This window comes from Antechinus flavipes, chromosome 4, assembly GCF_016432865.1.
Source record: "Antechinus flavipes isolate AdamAnt ecotype Samford, QLD, Australia chromosome 4, AdamAnt_v2, whole genome shotgun sequence".
Classification (NCBI taxonomy): Eukaryota; Metazoa; Chordata; class Mammalia; order Dasyuromorphia; family Dasyuridae; genus Antechinus; species Antechinus flavipes.
The window spans coordinates 22650514-22671273 of NC_067401.1; the positions used below are offsets into that span (position 1 = coordinate 22650514).

General features: G+C 37.3%; 1 protein-coding gene across 2 annotated transcripts in view; it reads right to left on the reverse strand.

The window, feature by feature from the left end:
* Positions 1–20760, reverse strand: part of CALN1 (calneuron 1) — a 395181-nt gene that overhangs the window by 236584 nt on the left and 137837 nt on the right. For both annotated transcript variants that reach the window (XM_051992010.1, XM_051992011.1), the window contains exon 3: positions 15586–15729. In XM_051992010.1, the coding sequence (XP_051847970.1) occupies positions 15586–15729 (144 nt within the window). The remainder of the gene's footprint in view (positions 1–15585; positions 15730–20760) is intronic.

Here is a 20760-nt window from a genome sequence, read left to right on the forward strand (position 1 = left end):
AATAAACGTCTATGCACAGAAGGTGTTAAACTGCAATTAAGAGAATCCTTAAAAATTAGATTTGACTAGACAATAATTAATGACTCTAGGAGACAAGAAACATTAGAACAAGATCTCAGGGCTGAAAAACAATATTTTAAAATATAAGGTATTTTTCTATCAAAAATAGCTCATATGGAAAATAGGTTAGGGAACCACTGGGCTTCTAAAAACCTTGATCACAAACAAAAGTCTAGATACCATATTTCAAGACTTTAAGTTCCTGAAAGGCAAGGGCTAATTTTGCTTTATCCTTGTATCTCCAGAACTTAGTAGCAGGATCCAAATATGGGTCTTTCCTATCCCCAGATCTATATCTCTTAACATGTGACAACACTACTTCATATAAGTAGCAACTTTCTAAATAGATCACACAGACTACAGCATGCATCTGAATGGTGATTGAGTCCACGAGTTAATCCATCAATCTGTCTACCCACACACCATACAAGGTCAATGAGCTGAGCCCAGAATTGAGTAGAAGAAAAGTGGGTTGGATTACATTTGGAAAATTGTGAAGGACTAGCAACAGACTCTAGCTGCTCCTTAACACAAAAAGCCATCTTGTGAACACTAAAATATTGCCAGTGGTGCAGTAGAATCACAAATCATAGAAACTGATGTTCAAAAAAAATCAAAACTAAAGATGACAAAAAGAGCAATGGAGTCATTCACTGTAGGCATAAGAGACGACAGCCTATTACTAAAAATGGCTTGGACTCAAGAATTAGTGGTAGCAACATCAATTAAGAAAAGAATGCTGGGAAAATGACATAGGTCAGTTATATATCAAGAGAGAGGAATGAAAGATGGCAACCTAGTTTCTGCATTGGTGCACATAAAATGTTAGCAGATCTACAAAACACTTCCAGGGTGATGGATAAATCCTAAGGGAAGGATTTGTGGCAGGATTTAATCCAATCCAACAAGTATTTATTATGTACCAAGAAAACAATGTAAGTAAAGCCAGTCTAATGACAGAGTATTAATTCTAGAATTAGAGAACCTTACTTCAAATCCAAGCCCTGTCACTTAAATGTGATGTGCTTTTTGGCAAGTCACTCAGTGTCCTTAACTGAGTTAATGGAATAAATGATCTCTCACCCTGCTAGGTAAAAAGTGGACAGGATGCTGGATTTAAAGTCAGAGAGCTTTGGGTTCAAGTCTCTTCCTTAAAGACTAGCTAGTCATGTGACCATTAGCAAGTCATTTAATCATCTGGAGAACATGGATAATAAAAGAGCTCCTACCTATCTTACAGGGAATCATGGGGTTCAAATGGGATGATGTATAGAAAGCACTTTGCCCACTTAAAGGTGCTATATAACTAGTAACTATTATTATGAGACAATAGGTTCATTGATAAGAAATGTGAAAGGATTGGGATTTCTGTGTTCAGAATAAGCATGAAGATGGATGATGTCCTGGGTCCACTTAAATACAAATGCTAATATTACTGAAAAAAGATAATAGCATCGGGGGTTGGGAGAAGGAGTAGACATGTCCAAAAGTGTAAAATCAAGGTCTGTGTTTAAATAGGGCAAGACTTCTATTCCCTATCTTGCATCTAGTTATTCTTATCATGACCCTCTGCAACCACTTAAATTCTATGTCTCTCTCATGCTGGATACTCAACTGTTCCAATGGATTCGTAATCTCATTAACTTAAGATACCCCTCCCAATAATGAATATCCCAACCAATCCACATCTGTCTGACTTCTGTATTTCTTGCCCATGTCCTCCTCTAAGTCAAGACTATTAAGGAAGTCGATTCAACAAGCTAAGACCTTCCTCAGTTTTTCCTGATGGAATAACGCTGGGACTGTCCATCTTATATTTCTTGCAGAGAACTGATGAGTCCAACTACTCTTTTTTTGGATCATCCATTGCTTTGAAGTCTTTTTGCTTCCTTATGCTTTGTATTACAGTCTGCTCACAGTCACCAACCTCTCCGGTGCCTTCATTTTTAATTCTTCTGAGACTGTCATGTTTTCTGACAGCCTCACGAGCAGCTGGCCATATGTGCTCCAAAAATACTTGTTGGACTAAATGACCTTCAAGGTCCCTTATAGCTCTAAATCTAAATTTATGAATGAGAGAGAGTGAAGCTGAAATGAAATTCAAAGCTCAGGGCTTAAAGAGAAATTGGGAGACAAATTTAATATTCTTAGAAAAAAATGAATATTCTCCCCCTCTTCTGGAATGATGATATTCACTGACCTTGATGTTCGAAGAGGAAAATGGAGAACTCTGTATAGTCACTGCTCGTGGCACATTCTATTCCTGAACCCTGGAGAGATGGGGGGGAAAGGAAAGCTGGGGATGAGAGACACTGCATTGAGATATTGCTGTGGGGCCCAACAGAAAGTGTGAGAGCTTTGGAGAATGTGACTTGATTCTGATCATCTCAGGAAGTGGGGGTCCAGGTGCTAGAGCTGAGAGCCTCAGAAATTATAAATATCAGAAATAGAAACACTCTATGGTCTCAGAAGGTGCCAAAGCCATTTTCTGCCAGGAAATATCATGGGGAGCCAGAAGAGGTCCTGGAAGTTCTCCCAAGGGACATAGGGGTCAGTGATATAGTGGTACATCTGTTATGGAGCAGAGTCCAATCTGCAGTCAGAGTCTGGAGTTAGGACAAAATAACATTTGCATTGTTGTTAACTAGACTTTGGGTATATCACTTCCAACGTGGAAATTCCCTCCACTGATGCACATCACTCTCACTTGTAATCTTATAACAGTTATAATTTATAACTTGTAACTGTTATAAGTGGTCAGAGCAGCCAGAGAACTCCTGAATGCAGATTAAAATGTAATCAGAAAAGTTTAAAAAACTAAAAAATATACAACATGAATATTGCTGATTTATGGTTTTCTAAGTCAATATGCACCTAGCAGGGATTCATTCTATTTGATTTTGAAATAGTAGAGGCAAAAACCCAGATAAATTCTTCTCCCTATTATATTTTGTTATTATTGTTAGTCAATCAGTCATGTCTGATTCTTTGTGCTCCCATGTTCCATAGCATGGAACATGCTACTGGTATCATCCATGGGGTTTTCTTGGAAAAAATACTGAAATGGTTTGCCATTTCCTTCTCTCGTGGATCAAGACAAACAGAAACCATAAAGCTAATAATTATCTGAGGCTATATTTGAATTCAAATCTTCCTGATTCCAGATCCAGCACTCTATCCTCTCAGTCACCTATGTTCCTCCCAATTCTCCCTTCCAAAAAAAAACTTTTAAAATAATGCCTTAAATCAAACTCTGGAGCAACATAATCAACAAAAGTTTGAATTTAGGACTCCAGCGGGAGAGATTGTAACACTGGGGAAGGGATTGGTAGGTCTTGGAGGTGACTGCAATAGCAGCAGCAGTAGCTTTGAGAGACCTCAACCCATAAATGGTAAGGAGATTGACAACTGGTCAAAAAGAGATTAAAGACACCAGATACATTGCTGTTTCACAACTGTGTAGCCATATCTGTTCTATGTTACAGTTCTAGGGTAGAGAGGAGAATCAAGCACTTGCAGCTGCACAGGAGGAGTTGCATGTCCAAGGTAAAGACCAAAGTAAAAGCTAGGAAAGCAATGACCACAACTCTCCAAACATAATAACACCTTGGAATTATATAAACTCCTAGAACCAGCTCTGAAAACAGCAACACATGAAAAAGCTTGGAGCTTGGGACAATGCCTTCACACCCTGAGGTGAGCAGAGCACAACTTTAACATAAAGTTCAAAGTAATAGACTAGAAAAATGAGGAAACAACAACAATAACAACATAAAGAACTTGACTTCAAAAAGCTACTATGGTGAGAAGAGATATAAGCAAAGTCTCAAAAAATTTTGCAATTTGGAAACAAGCTGAAAGAATTCCTAGAAGAGCTAAAGAAAGAAATAAGAATGGTACAGTAATGATGCAAGCCAATTATGAAAAAAAAAATAACAGGTTGGTAAAAAAGAGTCACAAAAATACTGAAGAAGAAAACTCCTTTAAAAAAAGAATTAATCAAATGGGGGGAAAGGTATACAATTTCATTGAAGAAAATAATGTCCTTAAAAATTAAAATTGGGTAATAAAAATCTACTGACTCCAAAAGACATCAAGAAAATAAAATAAAGTCAAAAGAATGAAAAAATTGAAGAAAACATGAAATATCACATCATAAACAACTGACCTAAAAAAGAGATTGAAGGGACACAATTTAAGAATGATTTACTACCTGAAACCATGATCAAAAAAGAGCCTACTTATCATACTTTAATTATAAAGGAAAGCTTTTCTAATATCATAGATCCAGAGGATAATATAGAAATTGAAAGAATCTACCAATCATTTCTTGAAAGAGACCCTAAAATAAAAGTTCCAACCAAATTCAAGAGCTCCCAGGTCAGACAGAAAACACTGTAATCACTTAGAAAAAAAAAAAACCATTCAAATACCATAGAGCCATAGTCGGGATCACATAGAATTTAACAGCTTCCATCTTAAAAGAATGAAGGGCTTGGAATAATGATAATCTGAAAGGCAAAGAAGCTAACATTACAACCAAGAACAACATATCCAGAAAAACCAATATAATCCTTCAGGAGGAAATGAATATATAATGAAGTAGAGGACTTTCAAGCATTTGTGATGAAAAGACCAGAGCTGAAAAGAAAATCTGACATTTAAACACAAGACTCAAGTATAAAAATGTAAATACAAAAGAAAAAATCATATGGGATTTAATACATGAAATTCTTTACATTCTTATATGGGAAGATAAAACATGTAATTCCTATGGATTTTATCATCATTAAAGCATTAAAAGCAATCTACATAAGCAGAAAGCATGGGTATAAATCAATTATATTGGGATGAGCTCTAAAAAAAATGAAGGGATGAAAGAGGTAAAATGAGGGAAATTGTCTCACATAAAAGAGGAACATAAGAAAAAGCTTTTGCAAGGGAAGGGAAAATTGGAAGTTGGAGGGCAATGATTGAACCTCACTCTCAACAGAATTGGTTAAAAGAAGGAAAAAAGAATAATATATAAATATACACACATATATAAGAGGGTGTGTGTGTTTGTGTTTGTGTGTGTGTGTGTGTGTACACAAACACAGAAAGATACAGAGTTGGATATAGAAATCTATCTTAACAGGAAAATGGAAGAGGAAACATAAGAAAAAGGTGGAGAGATGATAAAAGAGAGAGAAGACTAAGGGATCTGTGGACATAGAGAGATAAACAAAAGAAAATAGTATGGAGAGAAATACAGTTAGTAATCATAACTGTGAATGTAAATGGTATGAACTCACTCATAAAATAGAAGTAGATGTAATAGCATTAGGGCAGCTAGGTGGTGTAGTGGATAAAATATCAGCCCCAGAATCAGAAGTACCTACATTCAAATATGGCTTCAGATACTTATTAGCTATGTAACCCTAGAAAGTCATTTGACTCTATTAATCTCTACCCCCCAAAAAAAGAAAGTGTAAAGCTATCCTGAGACCAACAAGTTTTAAAGTTGATGATCTAATCTAATGCCCCTAGAACACAGTAAACTTTTAATAAACAATAGTTGAATATTCAGCTGATTTAATATAGCAAGGAAAACTAATGCCTATATGTAGGAAATGAATGAATCAGGATAATAACCATGTTTTCTGATCACAAATTTAGAAGGTGAAGGAGAATAAAATGAAGACTCTTTTTCCCCTGTAAAAAGAAAAATGCAAGAGGGAGAAAAAGCCTAAAGGAAGAATAGACTGGAGCCAAAGGAATCAAGAGAGTCTGTGAATTTTGACCAAATACCAAAAAAGAGAGCTTGTAAAAAAAAATTACAAAGACAAAAACGATGAAATTGCTGCCTAGAATTTATGATACAGAAGAAGAAATCTCAATATAATTGGATAAATCAAGATTTTGGAAAAGCTGATTTCCAAAGAAAGAGATATAGGCTCCTATGTAAAATTCTTCAGGGAAAGTCAGTCCAGAAGGGATGGGAGCTATTCAAGGATGAAATTCTAAAGACATAAAGGGAAACAATGATTATGTTATGTGACTGAGATATGGGAGCAAGAATTGCTACTTAAGAATTAGATAGGGGAGGGGACTGGTAGTTCTGAAATCCTAGTCAGATCAGGAATGGATTGAAGAAGGAACAAAACATATATATTCAGAATAATATAAGACCCTCCAAAATTTATAAAAAATAAATTGAGGAGGGAACAACATAAGATATGCTATATGGGATGTATAAATTCATGGTGGGATAAGGTATATAGATTAATGAGAATGGGATAAAAAGGGAAGGAAAGGATCAGGGGGAAGATAACAGAGGGATCCTTAAAGTGGGGAGAAATTAAATAATAGCAAGGCAAGTTAACAGATAGATGTAAAGTAGAAGAGTTAGCAAGGAGGGGAAGCGGGATATACATAAAAACAATAACTGATCAAGAGCAGAATTCATTAGGAAAAAATGTTGGAATAGTAATCATTGATTTAAGGCAAGTCAAAGTTTGAAAGTTAAAAGTTAAAAAAAATCAAGAGAGAAATCTACATTATATGTCCATCATATTAATATTATTTTAGATATATATGTGCATATTTACGTGTATATGCATATATGTACATATGTGTGCATTGTGTAAGTATATATGTATATGCATTGCATATGCATACATATAATCACTGAATGGAGTGTGGACTCAGTCAAACTGAGATCTGTTGAAGATCTTAGCTTAAGAAGGCCAAGTCTCCCATTGCATCCAGGGCCATCTTCAGTCATCTTGATCTAAAACTTGTCACTTTACCCAGATAGCTCTGGATGGGAAAGTGAGACAGACCTTGCACATCCCTCCCTCATTTCAATCCATTTTCCTGATGTCATCCTCCTTTGTGAAACTGAAGAACAAACAACAACATATAAATCCATCCATGCTTAACTATATAGACTGCTTGGAGGAAGTGAGGGGGAGGAAAAAAAGAAAAAGAATAAAGTAAAAAGTGCACAGCATAAAACAAAAGAAAACCTACAAGGAATCCAAAAAATGAACAGTTCTGAATACAGTGTTTTCTATTATTATTATATATGCTTTCTTGAAATGGAAATTTATTATTATATATTTTTAATTATTTCTTGTGTTTGTGTACAGGACAATTTTTTTTCTTTTCCTAATAAAAATTTTAAAATTAAATAAAATAAAAGGAGTGAATCAGAACTCCTATGTTGATATGTAATATTATAGGGTCAAATCCTATTACATAGAAGGATGGATAGATGGATGGATGGAAGGAAGGAAGGAAGAAAAGAAGGAAGGAAGGAAGGAAGGAAGGAAGGAAGGAAGGAAGAAGGAAGGAAGGAAGGAAGGAAGGAAGGAAGGAAGGAAGGAAGGAAGGAAAGACAGACAAGAAATAAAGAAAATTAATTTGTATAATAACTGCAACATTATAGAGGAAAACAGCTTCTGAAGACTTAAAAATTTTTTATCATGCCAAAAAAAATTGCCTTTAATGAATTCAAGTCCCCTGGCCCAAATAAGCTTGAGACTTGGGTACTGAAAGAACTGGCATTTGGAACCATTTAAACCAAATGGAAAAAATCATGAAAAATAAGCGAGGTATCATGGGATTGGAGAAAAAATATTGACTCAAATTTTTAAAAAGGGAAGAGTAATGAGCTTGATTTGGGCTCCCCCAAAAAAATTCTAGAATGGGTTATTAAAGAGAAGGTCAATAATAACCAGCACTTATTTAGCATTTTATGGTTTAGGAAGCATTTTGCATATATTATCTCCTTTGGTCTGCATAACAACTCTGTGAAATAAGTGCCTCATTTCACAGATGAGGAAACTGGGAGAGGTCTTAATGTACTTGCTTAATGTGACTTCCTCAGGATCACATAGCCAGTAAGTTTCTGGGGAGGATTTTAACTCAGATTTCAAATCTTACCACTGGACCATCTAACTTCCCTGGTTGGTGAACATCTAGGGAAAAAAAATAGAAATCACAAAAATCCAGCAAAACTTTGTTAAGGATAGGTTATGCTAGCCTAATCAAATTTGTAATTTTTACACTGTTAGATGATTAGGAAGATGCTATAGAGACAGTTTATTAGATTTTTGAGCAAAATAGGAAATAAAATATCTAATATTTTGTTATAACACAATGCCACATAGCAAGTGTTTAATAAATTCTTGTTACCTAGCAGGAAGACAAAAAGATGTAGACTAGATGACAATATTACAATAAGATTAGGGGTGTAACAAATAAGTGTTTATTACTCAATGAATAGTCATTAATGATTCAGTTTCAATGAGGCAGAAGATCTCCAATGGAATACCTCAGAGATCTATCTTGACCCTGTGCCAACATTTTGAGCAGTGACATGTTCATCAAATTTACACATTGAACAACAGCAGTAAGATTCAAAAAATTTTGACAGATTAGAGCACTGAAGTCTATCTAATAAGACTTAATAACCAGTCCCCCTCCCAATGAAATTGAATGCTCTGTAATTATAATCACTGTTACCCTTAAGAAGAGTTGAGAAAATGCAAATCTCTCCCTTCTTTTCAGAAGTGAAGGATCATGGCTACAGAAAATGCTTATACTGTCAAACTCTATTGATTTATTGTTTGGTTTTGCCAATTACTTTTTTTTTTTAATTTTTCATACAAGGGAAGTTTCCTGGGTAAGAGTAGAGAGGTATATATTCAGAAATTAAGATGATATTGATACAGAAAATATATTTCTTTAAATACCAAAAAAAAAATGTAATTCCATAGGGATAAGTGTAAAATCTTATACTTGGGTTCAAAAAAGATCAGTTTCCAAGAACAGAATTGGTGGTGTGACATTATTAGGCAGTAGTATTTCTGAAACAGATCTGGAGTCTTCGGTGAACTCCAAGCTCATTAAGAGTCCAAGGTGTCAGTCAAAAGAAGCTCACGTGACCTTAGGTTGGTTGAGAGGAAAACTTCCTTGGAACGAGGTGATGATCAGTCCTAAGTAATCCATCCTAGTCAGACCATATCTGCAGTGCTACATTCAAAATCACATGTTGAGTTCTGAGGATCACCGTTTGAGACCAACACTGATAACCCGGAAAAAGCCCAGGAGATGAGTACTATGATGAAGGGTTTGAGTTCTTGTCTCAAGGCTCAACTAAAAGAAATGGGGATGTCTGTTGAAGAGAAGAGAAAACTCAGGGGAAAATAAGATGTTTTCAAGTATTTGAAGGGCTGTCAGGTAGGAGAGGAATTATATTTATTTTATTTGGCTCCTTAAGACAGAATCAAGACCAGTGGGTAGAAGTTGCAAAGAAGCCAGTTTGGGCCGGATGTCAGGAAAAACTTCCTCACAATCAGTGGTTGTCCAAAAGTAGAATGGGCTCCCTCGGGAGGCGGCAGCTTCCCTCTCCATGGAGGTTTTCAAGCAAAAACGGGATGATTTCTTTTTAGCTACGTTATGGCGGTAGTTCATTCCAGAATTAATTAAACTAGGTGATCAGTGGGTTCTAGGCAATGGAAAAATTCTAAGATCCTGAAAATTACAATGAGCTACGACATCTTGAATGGCGCGCCAGTCTCACCTAGTCATTTGTATTTCTCTCCCAATGCTTAACACACCGGCAAAGACAAAACCATACCTAGGATCATTTTCAGCTATTTAAAATAAGTTGACTAAGAGTCCAACTGGCAACTCGGCCAGTCTTCCAATCCATCCCCTCCGTAAATGGGGTACTTATTAGAAACTAACCCTGGTTGACTCTCCTGGGATTTATGTCCACAAAATCCAAGCCAGTCAGAGAGGCTACTACTGCTGGTGCAGCCAGCAATACAAACAGACTCCCAAGGTATCCCCTAATGAAATCCTTATGTAGCTCAGCCTCAGACTAATTTCAGTCCCGTCTACTGCCAATGGTATGACTTCACCATCGGGCATGAGCCGTCACAGGTCCCCAGAGGGGGAAATGTGTGTGGCTAATCCATCCAGTGAGACAGCTCTGCTCCCTCCTAACCATGCCCAGATGCTCTGGTTAAGCTGTCCGTGCTAGTGTACTCCCTCAGGTTACAGAAGTCACATGTCATCGCAGTATCCCCTCTCAGACCCACCTGAAAAAGCACTGCCCCAAACACTCCCCCCCTTGGCCCTGTGACCACAGAGCTCCCTGTTGCTGGCTGTCAGTCTGAAAGGTCTGCCTCTCTGAGGGCTACCTTCACGCTTCCCCAAGCTAGGAGAAAAAGGTGAAATTAGGAAGCAATTCTTTTATAAGCCAATTGAAAATGCCTCCATAATATTAGGGGAGACCTGGAAGACTCCTCCATGAGTTTAACATGACAGCTAATCAAACCTCCTCAAGTTATTTTGCAGAACCTGGATACCCAGGGGGAAAAATATTACCAATTAATTTTGGTGGTAATTCGCTTTCAGACACTATTTTTTAAAATGTTTTCTTGATTTTTTTTTCTACATTGCTCTCATTTTCTAATACCCTCACCTAATAAAGTCCTCTTTTATAGCAAAGAAATACAGCTCAGCAAAAGAAAATGATTCATTGTCCAGATTCTGACAGTATATATGCCTCCTTTTATAGCTGTGGCCACCATCTCTCCACTAAGAGGGAGGAACACTTCATCAATAGTCCTCTGGAGTCAAGATTGCCCTTGGTATTCATCGGGGAGTTCTTATATATATTATTGCTGTTTCCTTTTCCATCACTGGAAATGTACAAGGTTTACTCGGTATTGCTTATGTCATTCATTCTGTATCAATTCCCAAGTCTTACCAAGTCTCGCGGGAATTCTTCCCATTTTTAGGGTACAATAATGTTAAAATTACATTCATGTAAAAAAATGATTATAAAATAATGAATTACTGAGGAGATCCCCTGACCTTTCCCCAAAAATTATCCTACCTACACTATTTGGTACTGGAGTTGCTGTCTACCCAACTAGGAAAAAAAAAAATTACAAAGAATTTAATCAGGCCATTGTGGTCCACTCAGAATGGGTTAAATCCTTTCTCTAGATTGTCCAGGGTTGGGAGTGATTTGGAAATAAATGACATGATCAAAGTCACAATCCCTCCTTAGAACAGGTCCACCTCTCATTATAATATTCATTCTCTCATTACTTAACCAATCAGAGTTAATTTCTACCCTCTGGAATATCCAGTCTTTCAAGACCTATAAGCACTGAGTAGGTTCCATGAAGGATTTTTGACATTCAAAACTGCCTCTGATCTTTTTATTAATTATTGTTAGCATCATTAGTCAAATGATTAATTACCCAGAAATTATGTCTCCTGAACTTTTTATCCATCACACACGTACCTCAATTTGCTTAGCCATCCCCCAGGATGATGTCCCCACATTTTGCTTCAAGGGTTTTGCTGCTACAAAACTACTCATAAATATTTCCTATTTGTACATAGGAGCTTCTCTCTGTCTTTGGCCTCTTGGGAGTCGATTTCAGCTTATCTTAAATATTCAGGCTAGCCTCAGTTTGTATATATTCATGTAGGCCTGTGACTAACCAAATTAGGTGATAATTTAATTTATACTAATAGATAATTTGCATATGTTTATGTTACAGATGCTTTGTAGGAACCAAAATAAAATGTCAAGGAAACCACACTTCAAAGGAAAGGCAAATGCTTTTTAATAAACGTCCTACTCACGGATTGCAAATGTTTACTGAGAAGTTAGGAAAAGGAACAACATAAGATTTTTTTTGTTTGTTTTTAAGAGGTTTTCCACTCTGCACTAAATTGTATGGTCGTGGAATATCAAAACTAGACGGAATCTTAGAGCTCACATAGTTCAAGCCCTTCATGCTACAGAGGAGGCAAGGAACACATGGAGAAGGAATCTTCTTTGGGCAGGATCCTGTTGCCACTCCCTGGCTCAAGAAGCTACAATAGCTCCCTTTAGCCTCCAAGATAAAATACAAGCTCTTTCTGTTTTGGCTTTAAGAGTCTTTCCCAGTCTGTCTTCAGCCTGCCTTACCACACGTTACTTCTCCTCACCTAGTTTATATTCCATTCTGACCACCCTCCAAGACTCACCCTCCCCATCTTCTAGTCTTCATATAGGCTAGAAAACTCTCCTCGATACCTCTGCCTTCTAAAATCCTGCCATCAAAAAAAATAATAATAAAATAAAATAAAATCCCGGCCATCCTTCAGTAGTCAGAGGGGACAATCCCCAAACCCATTGTTGCTACTGCTCATCCCCTTTCCTCTCTCTGTCTCTGTCTCTATCTTCCTCTCTGGGTGTATATACATATGTGTGTGTGTGTATATAATGTATGTATGTATGTATGTATGTATGTATATACATACACACATATGTATATATGTGTGTATACATTCTTTTTTATATACATATATGAACACTATTTAAACTCTCTATTATACACACTACATATGTGCTGTATATAGCACTCATATATGAATACATCAATAAAAATATCTCTGTACTCTGTGTATATGTTCACACACATACTCTATATGGGGACTATAAATATATTCTATACATATATACACATACAGTATATATACTCTATATAATACATACTATATATACTCTATATAGAACACAAACACATGTCTATGAATAAAAAATTTATATTCTGTATATATTTACATGTATACTACATATGAATACCATATCTACATTATATATATAGTATATATACTCTCTATATAACACATACTTATATAGGAATAAAAATATCTCTATACTCAGGATGTATGTACATACTATGTGTGGGTACTATATCTCCATTCCATACATCCGCACACACAGTATATATATTCTCTATATAATACACAAACATATACATATATGAATAAAGATATCTCTATATTGTGTTACATGTTCACACACATACTATATATGGGTACTATTTCTATATTCTATACCTATACACACATAACAATATATATAACCTCTATATAATATATATTGCATATATTCTATATATAAAACAAACATATATAATGAATATAAATATTTATACTCTGTATATATTCACATGCATACTATATATGGATACTATACATTCTATATCTCTATGTATAGATATATATGTACATATACATATATAGTACATATACTTTATGTAACACACACATATATATGAATAGAAATATCTCTATATTCCATGTGTGTATATACATACTATAAATGGGCGCTATATCTGCAATCCATACATATACACAGTATATATACACATACAGTATATAAACTCTATATAATACACACACATATATGTATATGGATAAAAGTATTTATACTCTGTATACATATTCATATACATACTATAATATGGATACTATATCTACATTCTATGTATATATAGTATATATACACTTAATATAATACACACTCTATCTTCTCTCTATATATACATATCTGTATATATAAATAAAAATATACTCTGTATATACACACACATACTATATATGTACTATATATACATACACATATGTAGCCATTATATGCATATATATATATATATATATATATATTTATTTATGTGTTTGTGATATATCTCCTCAACTTCATACATGTTTTTTCCCTTCAATTTGATACAAACTCCTTGAGGGCAGAGACTGTTTTGTTCCGATTTTTGTAACCCCTGGGATCTAATACAAAATGGATGCTTAATAAGTGAAATTATTAGCAGAATTAGTATATCTCTGAAATTACACTAAATGCGGAATATATATGGTTGTGTGTTAAATCACTTTAAGAGCATTTATTAAGCACCTGTTATATGCCAAGCTCTGTTGGAGCTACAAAGAAAGGCAGAAAGTCCAGTCCCTGCCCTCAAAGGCCTCCCAGTCTAAGTGTAGGATGATCCTCAGCAGTTGAGGAGCCCTGAGATCTGTCCTAAACCATACTGTCTTCATCTCTAACACCCCAATGCCAATAAAACAAAAAAAAAGAGTCTAGAACTGATCACATGATTTCATTCATACAGGAAATTTCCTGATGAGCACACTCCCTCTCCAGTGCGCAATGGTCTCTTGTGTCTGGAATTCTCCTTCTCCTTGCTGGCTCCCTTCAAGATTCAGCATAAATCCCATCTTTTGGGAGGGGGGCTTGCTCAGCCCTCCCATTGCTAGGGTCTTCCCTCTGAGATGACCTTTTACTTGCACTACATTATCTTACATATACGTAGTTACTTGCATGAACTCTTCAAAAGCAGGAACTAGCTTCGGTCTTTCTTTGTATTCTCGAGGTTTAGCACAGTGCCTGGCACATAAATGCTTACTGACTAACTAACTATATATAGTGCACCTATCCCCTACCAATCTTCAACTGGCATGAGTTCCAACCCCCTTCTTCGTCACCTGCTCTGAATAAATTCCAGTTTGCCAAAAACATCTTTTCAAACAGTGGGTCCCACACTACTCTCCAGATGTGGTCTGATTAGAATAAAATACCACAAGGTTCTAACTTTTGCCCTCTTGTTCCTATTCATGTAAACACATGAGTAAATATTAATATATAATAAATATATTATATTTATAATAAATATATAAATAAATAAATAATAAATATTAATAAATAAATGTTCATTGAATGGAATGAAAGTGAATTAATTGCCTCCATCTTCCTGAAAAGTATTTTTTGCGAGTCAGTTGACTCTCACAGCAAGGTGTACAGGACATCGTGGTGAGTCAGATTATCACCCAGAGCCAAAAGGAGAAGAACAACCAACAGCAGATCTGTGGGCTTGCCATTCTCTCCCTCCCCTTCTCTTAACTTGTCACTGGGAGATGGCTTTCCATACCACCCACATTTCAGTCCCCTTTCATAACACCACAGGCACAAAGCTTCAATTATTGGTCCTCTGAGAAATGTTAATGTCAAAGAAACAATGGATTTTCTCCTCTACGGCTGAAAGTTATCTTAGATGCAAGCCATAGGACCAGAAACTACTTTCCCATTTAACAGATGAGAAAAAAGCAAGGTCAGCCAGCCCAAATTAACCTACCCAAGGCCACAGGGCTAGTTACTGATAGAATTAGGTCTAGATCTACTGACTCCAGTCTTATATTCTTCCATTAAAGCACAACAAGGAAGTGTTGGTACTAGCTGGAACCCAAGAAAGCCAGTTGTTAAATTTCCAATATAATGTGGAAATTAGCAAATGCTATAGATCAGGGCTTGATTTTGTGTTGCATGTCTAGACTTAGGAAAGTGATGCAGAAAATGTGAATTAAACTTAAGATGTGATTACATGTGATTAAAAGGTGATTAAATTTAAAAGTATGTTATAAATATTTCCTGTCCCATCCCCAAAGCTGGTTGTTAAATATTTCTCTTTATTCATTATTCCACAGAAACTGGGAAGAAGGATGACATGAATGAATTAAACAAAGAGTTTTGTTGTCAGACCTGTACAAGTAGACCACTGAGCCAGAGTAGCCCAGATGTGTAAAAAAAAAACTTTGCCGTTAGCCCAGGTTTTTGCACAGACCAAAAGCTCCAGCTGGTTAGGGGGAAGGTCCCCATGAGGCAGGACTTACCGTCCATGTCCAGGCGTTGCATGATGATGGCCAACTCCACCTCACTAGGCATGTAGCCCAGAGAGCGCATGGCCATGCCCAGCTCCTGCTTGGAGATGAAGCCATTCCCATCCCGGTCCAGAACTCTAAAGGCCTCACGGATTTCTGTAAAGGGAAACACATAAAGAGGGTCAAATGGTCTTGAGGGATAGTGTACCTCCTGCTCTGCCCCTTATTTGCTCATGACCCTGAATGGTTAATTTCTCTCTGTCCCTCTGGCTGCTGCTGCTTTTGCTTCATCTGTGGAGATGAGGATCTAAAAAGATTATACATGGGATTCCTTTGTATTTTAATATCATGGGTTCTATATGCTGAGGTTCCTCCCAGCTCTGACATCCTAGGTTCTAAGGTTCCTTCCAAATCTGACATCCTAGGTTCTAAAGTTCCTCCTAGCTCTGACATCCTAGATTCTAAGGTTCCTCCTAGCTCTGACATCCTAAGGTCTAAAGTTCCTTCCAGCTCTGACACTGTAAATTCTAAGGTTCCTCTCAAATCTGACATCCTAAGTTCTAAAGTTCCTCCTAGCTCTGACATCCTAGATTCTAAGGTTCCTCCCAAATCTGACATCCTAAGTTCTAAAGTTCCTCCCAAATCTGACATCCTAAATTCTAAAGTTCCTCCTAGCTCTGACATCCTAGATTCTAAGGTTCCTCCCAGCTCTGACATCCTAAGGTCTAAAGTTCCTTCCAGCTCTGACATTGTAAATTCTAAGGTTCCTCCCAAATCTGACATCCTAAGTTCTAAAGTTCCTCCTAGCTCTGACATCCTAGATTCTAAGGTTCCTCCCAAATCTGACATCCTAAGTTCTAAAGTTCCTCCCAAATCTGACATCCTAAATTCTAAAGTTCCTCCTAGCTCTGACATCCTAGATTCTAAGGTTCCTCCAGCTCTGACATCCTAAGGTCTAAAGTTCCTTCCAGCTCTGACATTGTAAATTCTAAGGTTCCTCCCAATCTGACATCCTAAGTTCTAAAGTTCCTCCTAGCTCTGACATCCTAGATTCTAAGGTTCCTCCCAAATCTGACATCCTAAGTTCTAAAGTTCCTCCCAAATCTGACATCCTAAATTCTAAAGTTCCTCCTAGCTCTGACATCCTAGATTCTAAGGTTCCTCCCAGCTCTGACATCCTAAGGTCTAAAGTTCCTTCCAGCTCTGACATTGTAAATTCTAAGGTTCCTCCAAATCTGACATCCTAAGTTCTAAAGTTCCTCCTAGCTCTGACATCCTAGATTCTAAGGTTCCTCCCAAATCTGACATCCTAAGTTCTAAAGTTCCTCCCAAATCTGACATCCTAAATTCTAAAGTTCCTCCCATTTCTGACATCCTAGGTTCTAAGGTTCCTCCCAGCTAAGGTCCTCTCAGTTTTGACCTTCTTTGCTCTGAAGCTCCTCCCATCCCCAACATTCTAGATTTTAAGGTCCCTCCCCAATTTGTTCGTCCATCCTTATTTGCATGCTGTTGCCCCATAAGCCTAGGAGATCTCTGAAGGCACCATTTTTTTGCCTCTTTCTGCATCCCCAATACTTAATTCTTGGCACAGAGTAATCACATCATAAATGCTGGCTGGCAGAGCCTCAGCTCTGCTATCCCAGTGGCTTCTAAACTCCTTGTCTCAGAGACTACTGTATTTTCATTATTAGATCCCCAATACAGGTATTTAGTAAATGTTTGTTAAATTGGGATAAAAGAGGGTCAAATGGAAAAGCTTTAACTGGACTACCATCAGACATTGTCTGCTAACACCCTTCATTACTGCATAGATATGCCCTAAACGAAGAAAAATTGGCTTCAGGTCAGATCTAAGGAAGACCTTGGGTTGAATTGAAGGCAATAAGGATATGAGTATGGATATCCAGTAAGACTATGGCAAAAAGGGGCGGAAGAGGAAGGCTGCTGTGTTGGGTAGTAAGCTTTTCTGTAAAATAAAAATTAAAGTCACAATGAGAATCCATCTGGACAGCATACATCTGTCTAATTTCTCTAAAATTCCATTCTTTCCCCCCAATCAATCCTAGGTGACCTTGACCCCAGGAGAGCCACAGAAAATGGACTAATCAGAGATTCCTGAACTCCAGGTCCCTAAATGACTACACTCATGGTCTCAAGACCAGCCCTGAGGGTAATCAATGAAAAAATACTTATTAAGTACCTACCCTAGATCAGGAGAATACAAAACAAAAACAAAGGCTTTCCTGTCCTTAAGGAGCTTACATTCTTTCACTATTTCTCTATTTCCCAGGCAACCCTGTCCCAGAGAAATTCTGGGAAAACAAAAAAAAACAGAGTTTGTTGTTGTTGTTTTTAATATCAACTATTAAGGGATGGAGCAAGAATCCCATACTAGAAATGGTCTTCCTCTCCCTCTTTGCCTCTTGAAATCTCCAGATTTCTTCTGCTCATGACTATTTCCTACCAGAGTTCTTTCTTGATTGCCCCAATTATTCATACCCATCCATGAATATATTTCCTATATCTCCTGAATTTATTTAACTATAAATATACTGTCTTTCCCAGTAGAGTGTAAGCTTCTTTTTAAAATTTAATTTATTTCTTTCATTATTTTATTTATTTATTATTTTTCCAATTACATGTAAAAATAGTTTTCAACATTCATTTTTATAAGATTTTGAGTTCCAAATTTTTTCTCTCCCCAAGACAACAAGCAATCTGATGTAGGTTATATATGTACAATCATTTTTAAATAATTCCATATTCATCATTTCAGGAAAGAAAAATCAGAACAAAAGGGAAAAACCATGAGAAAGAAAAAAACAAAACAAAAAGGTAAAAATAGTATGCTTTGGTCCACATTCAGTCTGTATAGTGCTCTCTCTGGATACAGATGGCATTTTCCTTTGCTTAACATCAGTTCAGGTACATCTTTCCAGGATTTTCTGAAATCAACCTGGTCATCATTTCTTATAGGGCAATTGTATTTCATTACACTTCTTTACCTTAATTTAGTCAACTATTCCTCAATTGATGGGTATCCAGAATGCAAGTTTTTTGAAAGGACTAGCTATGTCACTTTTATAGAAATGTCCCCAGAACTCAGCACCTAAGAGGTGCTTAGTAAATTCTTAGAAGACTGGTTGATTGATTGAACTGGGATATATTTTGCATTTATAGAAGGAGAAATATCAGGATTATAAAAGATTTTTCCAGAACTTTGTTGAGGAAAATACATAATTTCCAGTAACTCTTAGCTCTATGGAGCTAATGAAGGCAGTGAGATTTCTTGAGAAAAATAGTAAAAGGTGTCCATCTCTGCCTTATCCTCTGACTATGACCCTACAAAGCACAGGTTATGAAACTGGATCTAAACATCCGCAAGAGGACTATAGATAGGTATAAAAGACCATGAACTTGAACAGGGAAAAAATCATATCTTTGTTTCACTTATGACTATTTACTTTATGAATTTAAAAAAAGATTTTGAGAAAGGGTACAGAAGTCTCACCAATCTATCAAAAGGACAAAAAAAAAGGTCAAGAATCCCTGGTCTATGGGTTGGGTAGAAAGAGGCAATGACTAGGTTCAAGGTCTAATAACGCTAACCAAGTTGCTAAGGCTAATCTTGCCACCATCACATGAAGCCCCAAGCTCTGTTCTAGCCTTAGAATAAAGATTAAGCCTCTCAGGGCTGCCCTCTTAGAGGAAAAGAGGAGGGAGCCGGATCTTAAAAAAGGCCCCCGTTTCCAACTACTTGGAAGTTGTGATGAAAGGCTTTGAAACATTATAGGAGCCCCTGTCTCCTGCTGCGGCTCTGGCTCCATCCCCCTAATTTACAGTTATGTTACAGCTATAAACAGCCTCAGATCAATAAGAGTGTCATAAAAAGGACAAAGACTTTTTATTCATTCACAGCCTTCTTCAGTAACTTTCCCCAGCCTGGCTGAACACTTGTCTCTAGCATAAACAAGGCTTGTTTGACCTGACAGACGGCCCACCGTCATCACGACTCCCCCGATCCCATTTCTGCTGCTCTCCCCTCCTCAGAATTCCCCACCTCCAGAACCCCACGCTCTGCATCAGGTGGGCAGTCTCCGGGCCTTTTTAGGGCATTGCTCATGTCTTTCTCCACCAAAGGAACAAGTCCCAGGGACCTCACCACCCCATCCCCCCAACTCCATTAGAAAATCCCACGACCTAAAGGATCCTCAAGACTAAACACCAGAACTGGTCTACGATGACAATGGTGGAATGGCAGACAAAGGGAAAGATAAGGCTTTTCGCCCATCTGGCATTCTGAAGGCCAGATCTTTGCCCGCTGACAATCTACTGAAGGACTAGACCCACATCTCTCCTGAATCAGGATAAATGGATGACTTGACCATTAAAGAGTACCCAAGGAATATTAAAAGCTTTCAGCACATTGTAGGGTTTATGGACATAAGAAAGGCTCTACATGAGTAAAGGATCATAGATTTAGCTTTAGAAGGTACGTTAGAGGTCATCTAGTCCTAACCCTTTATTTTACACATGAGGAAATTGAGATCCACAGAAATGAGCCCTCCTCACCACGGGTATTCAGGAAGTAAGTGCCAGAGGCAGAATTGGAACCCAAGATTTCGGGTTCCCCAAACCTAGCCCCTCATCTCATCTCAGATCCCCTGAAGAACCCAAATATGGAAAATGCTCGCATCTGTCAGACAAACAATGTGTTCTTTTATTCCATCAAGCTTGCGTGTTCCTGGTTCCTGCCTTATTCACAGAGAGGGCGGAGGCAAGCTTGAGATTATCAGTAGCAATACCACTAGGACACATGAGCTCCACCCTCCACTCCACCACAGACATGTTCACACCCTTGACTCTGCCCTCACCCACAAGTGTCCACTTTCATGTTGGCAGATTCAGAAATTCTATTCTCTGATGATTTTTTTTATCATTCCATCTTTCCTCTGTTTTCTGATTCTTCACTTCACTGCTTCCCATCTCCCCACAGTCCAATTCATCCTTCGCACGGAGACCAGAGTGATTTTCCTCAAGTGCATGTCTTTCCATGTCACTCCCCCTCTCATTAAACTCCAGGGGAGCTCTGCCTTCTCTAGGATCAGATATAAACTCCTCTGTTTGGCACTCGGAGCTCTTTAAAATCTGTCCCCAATTAGCGTTCCAGTCTTATTACAATCAGTC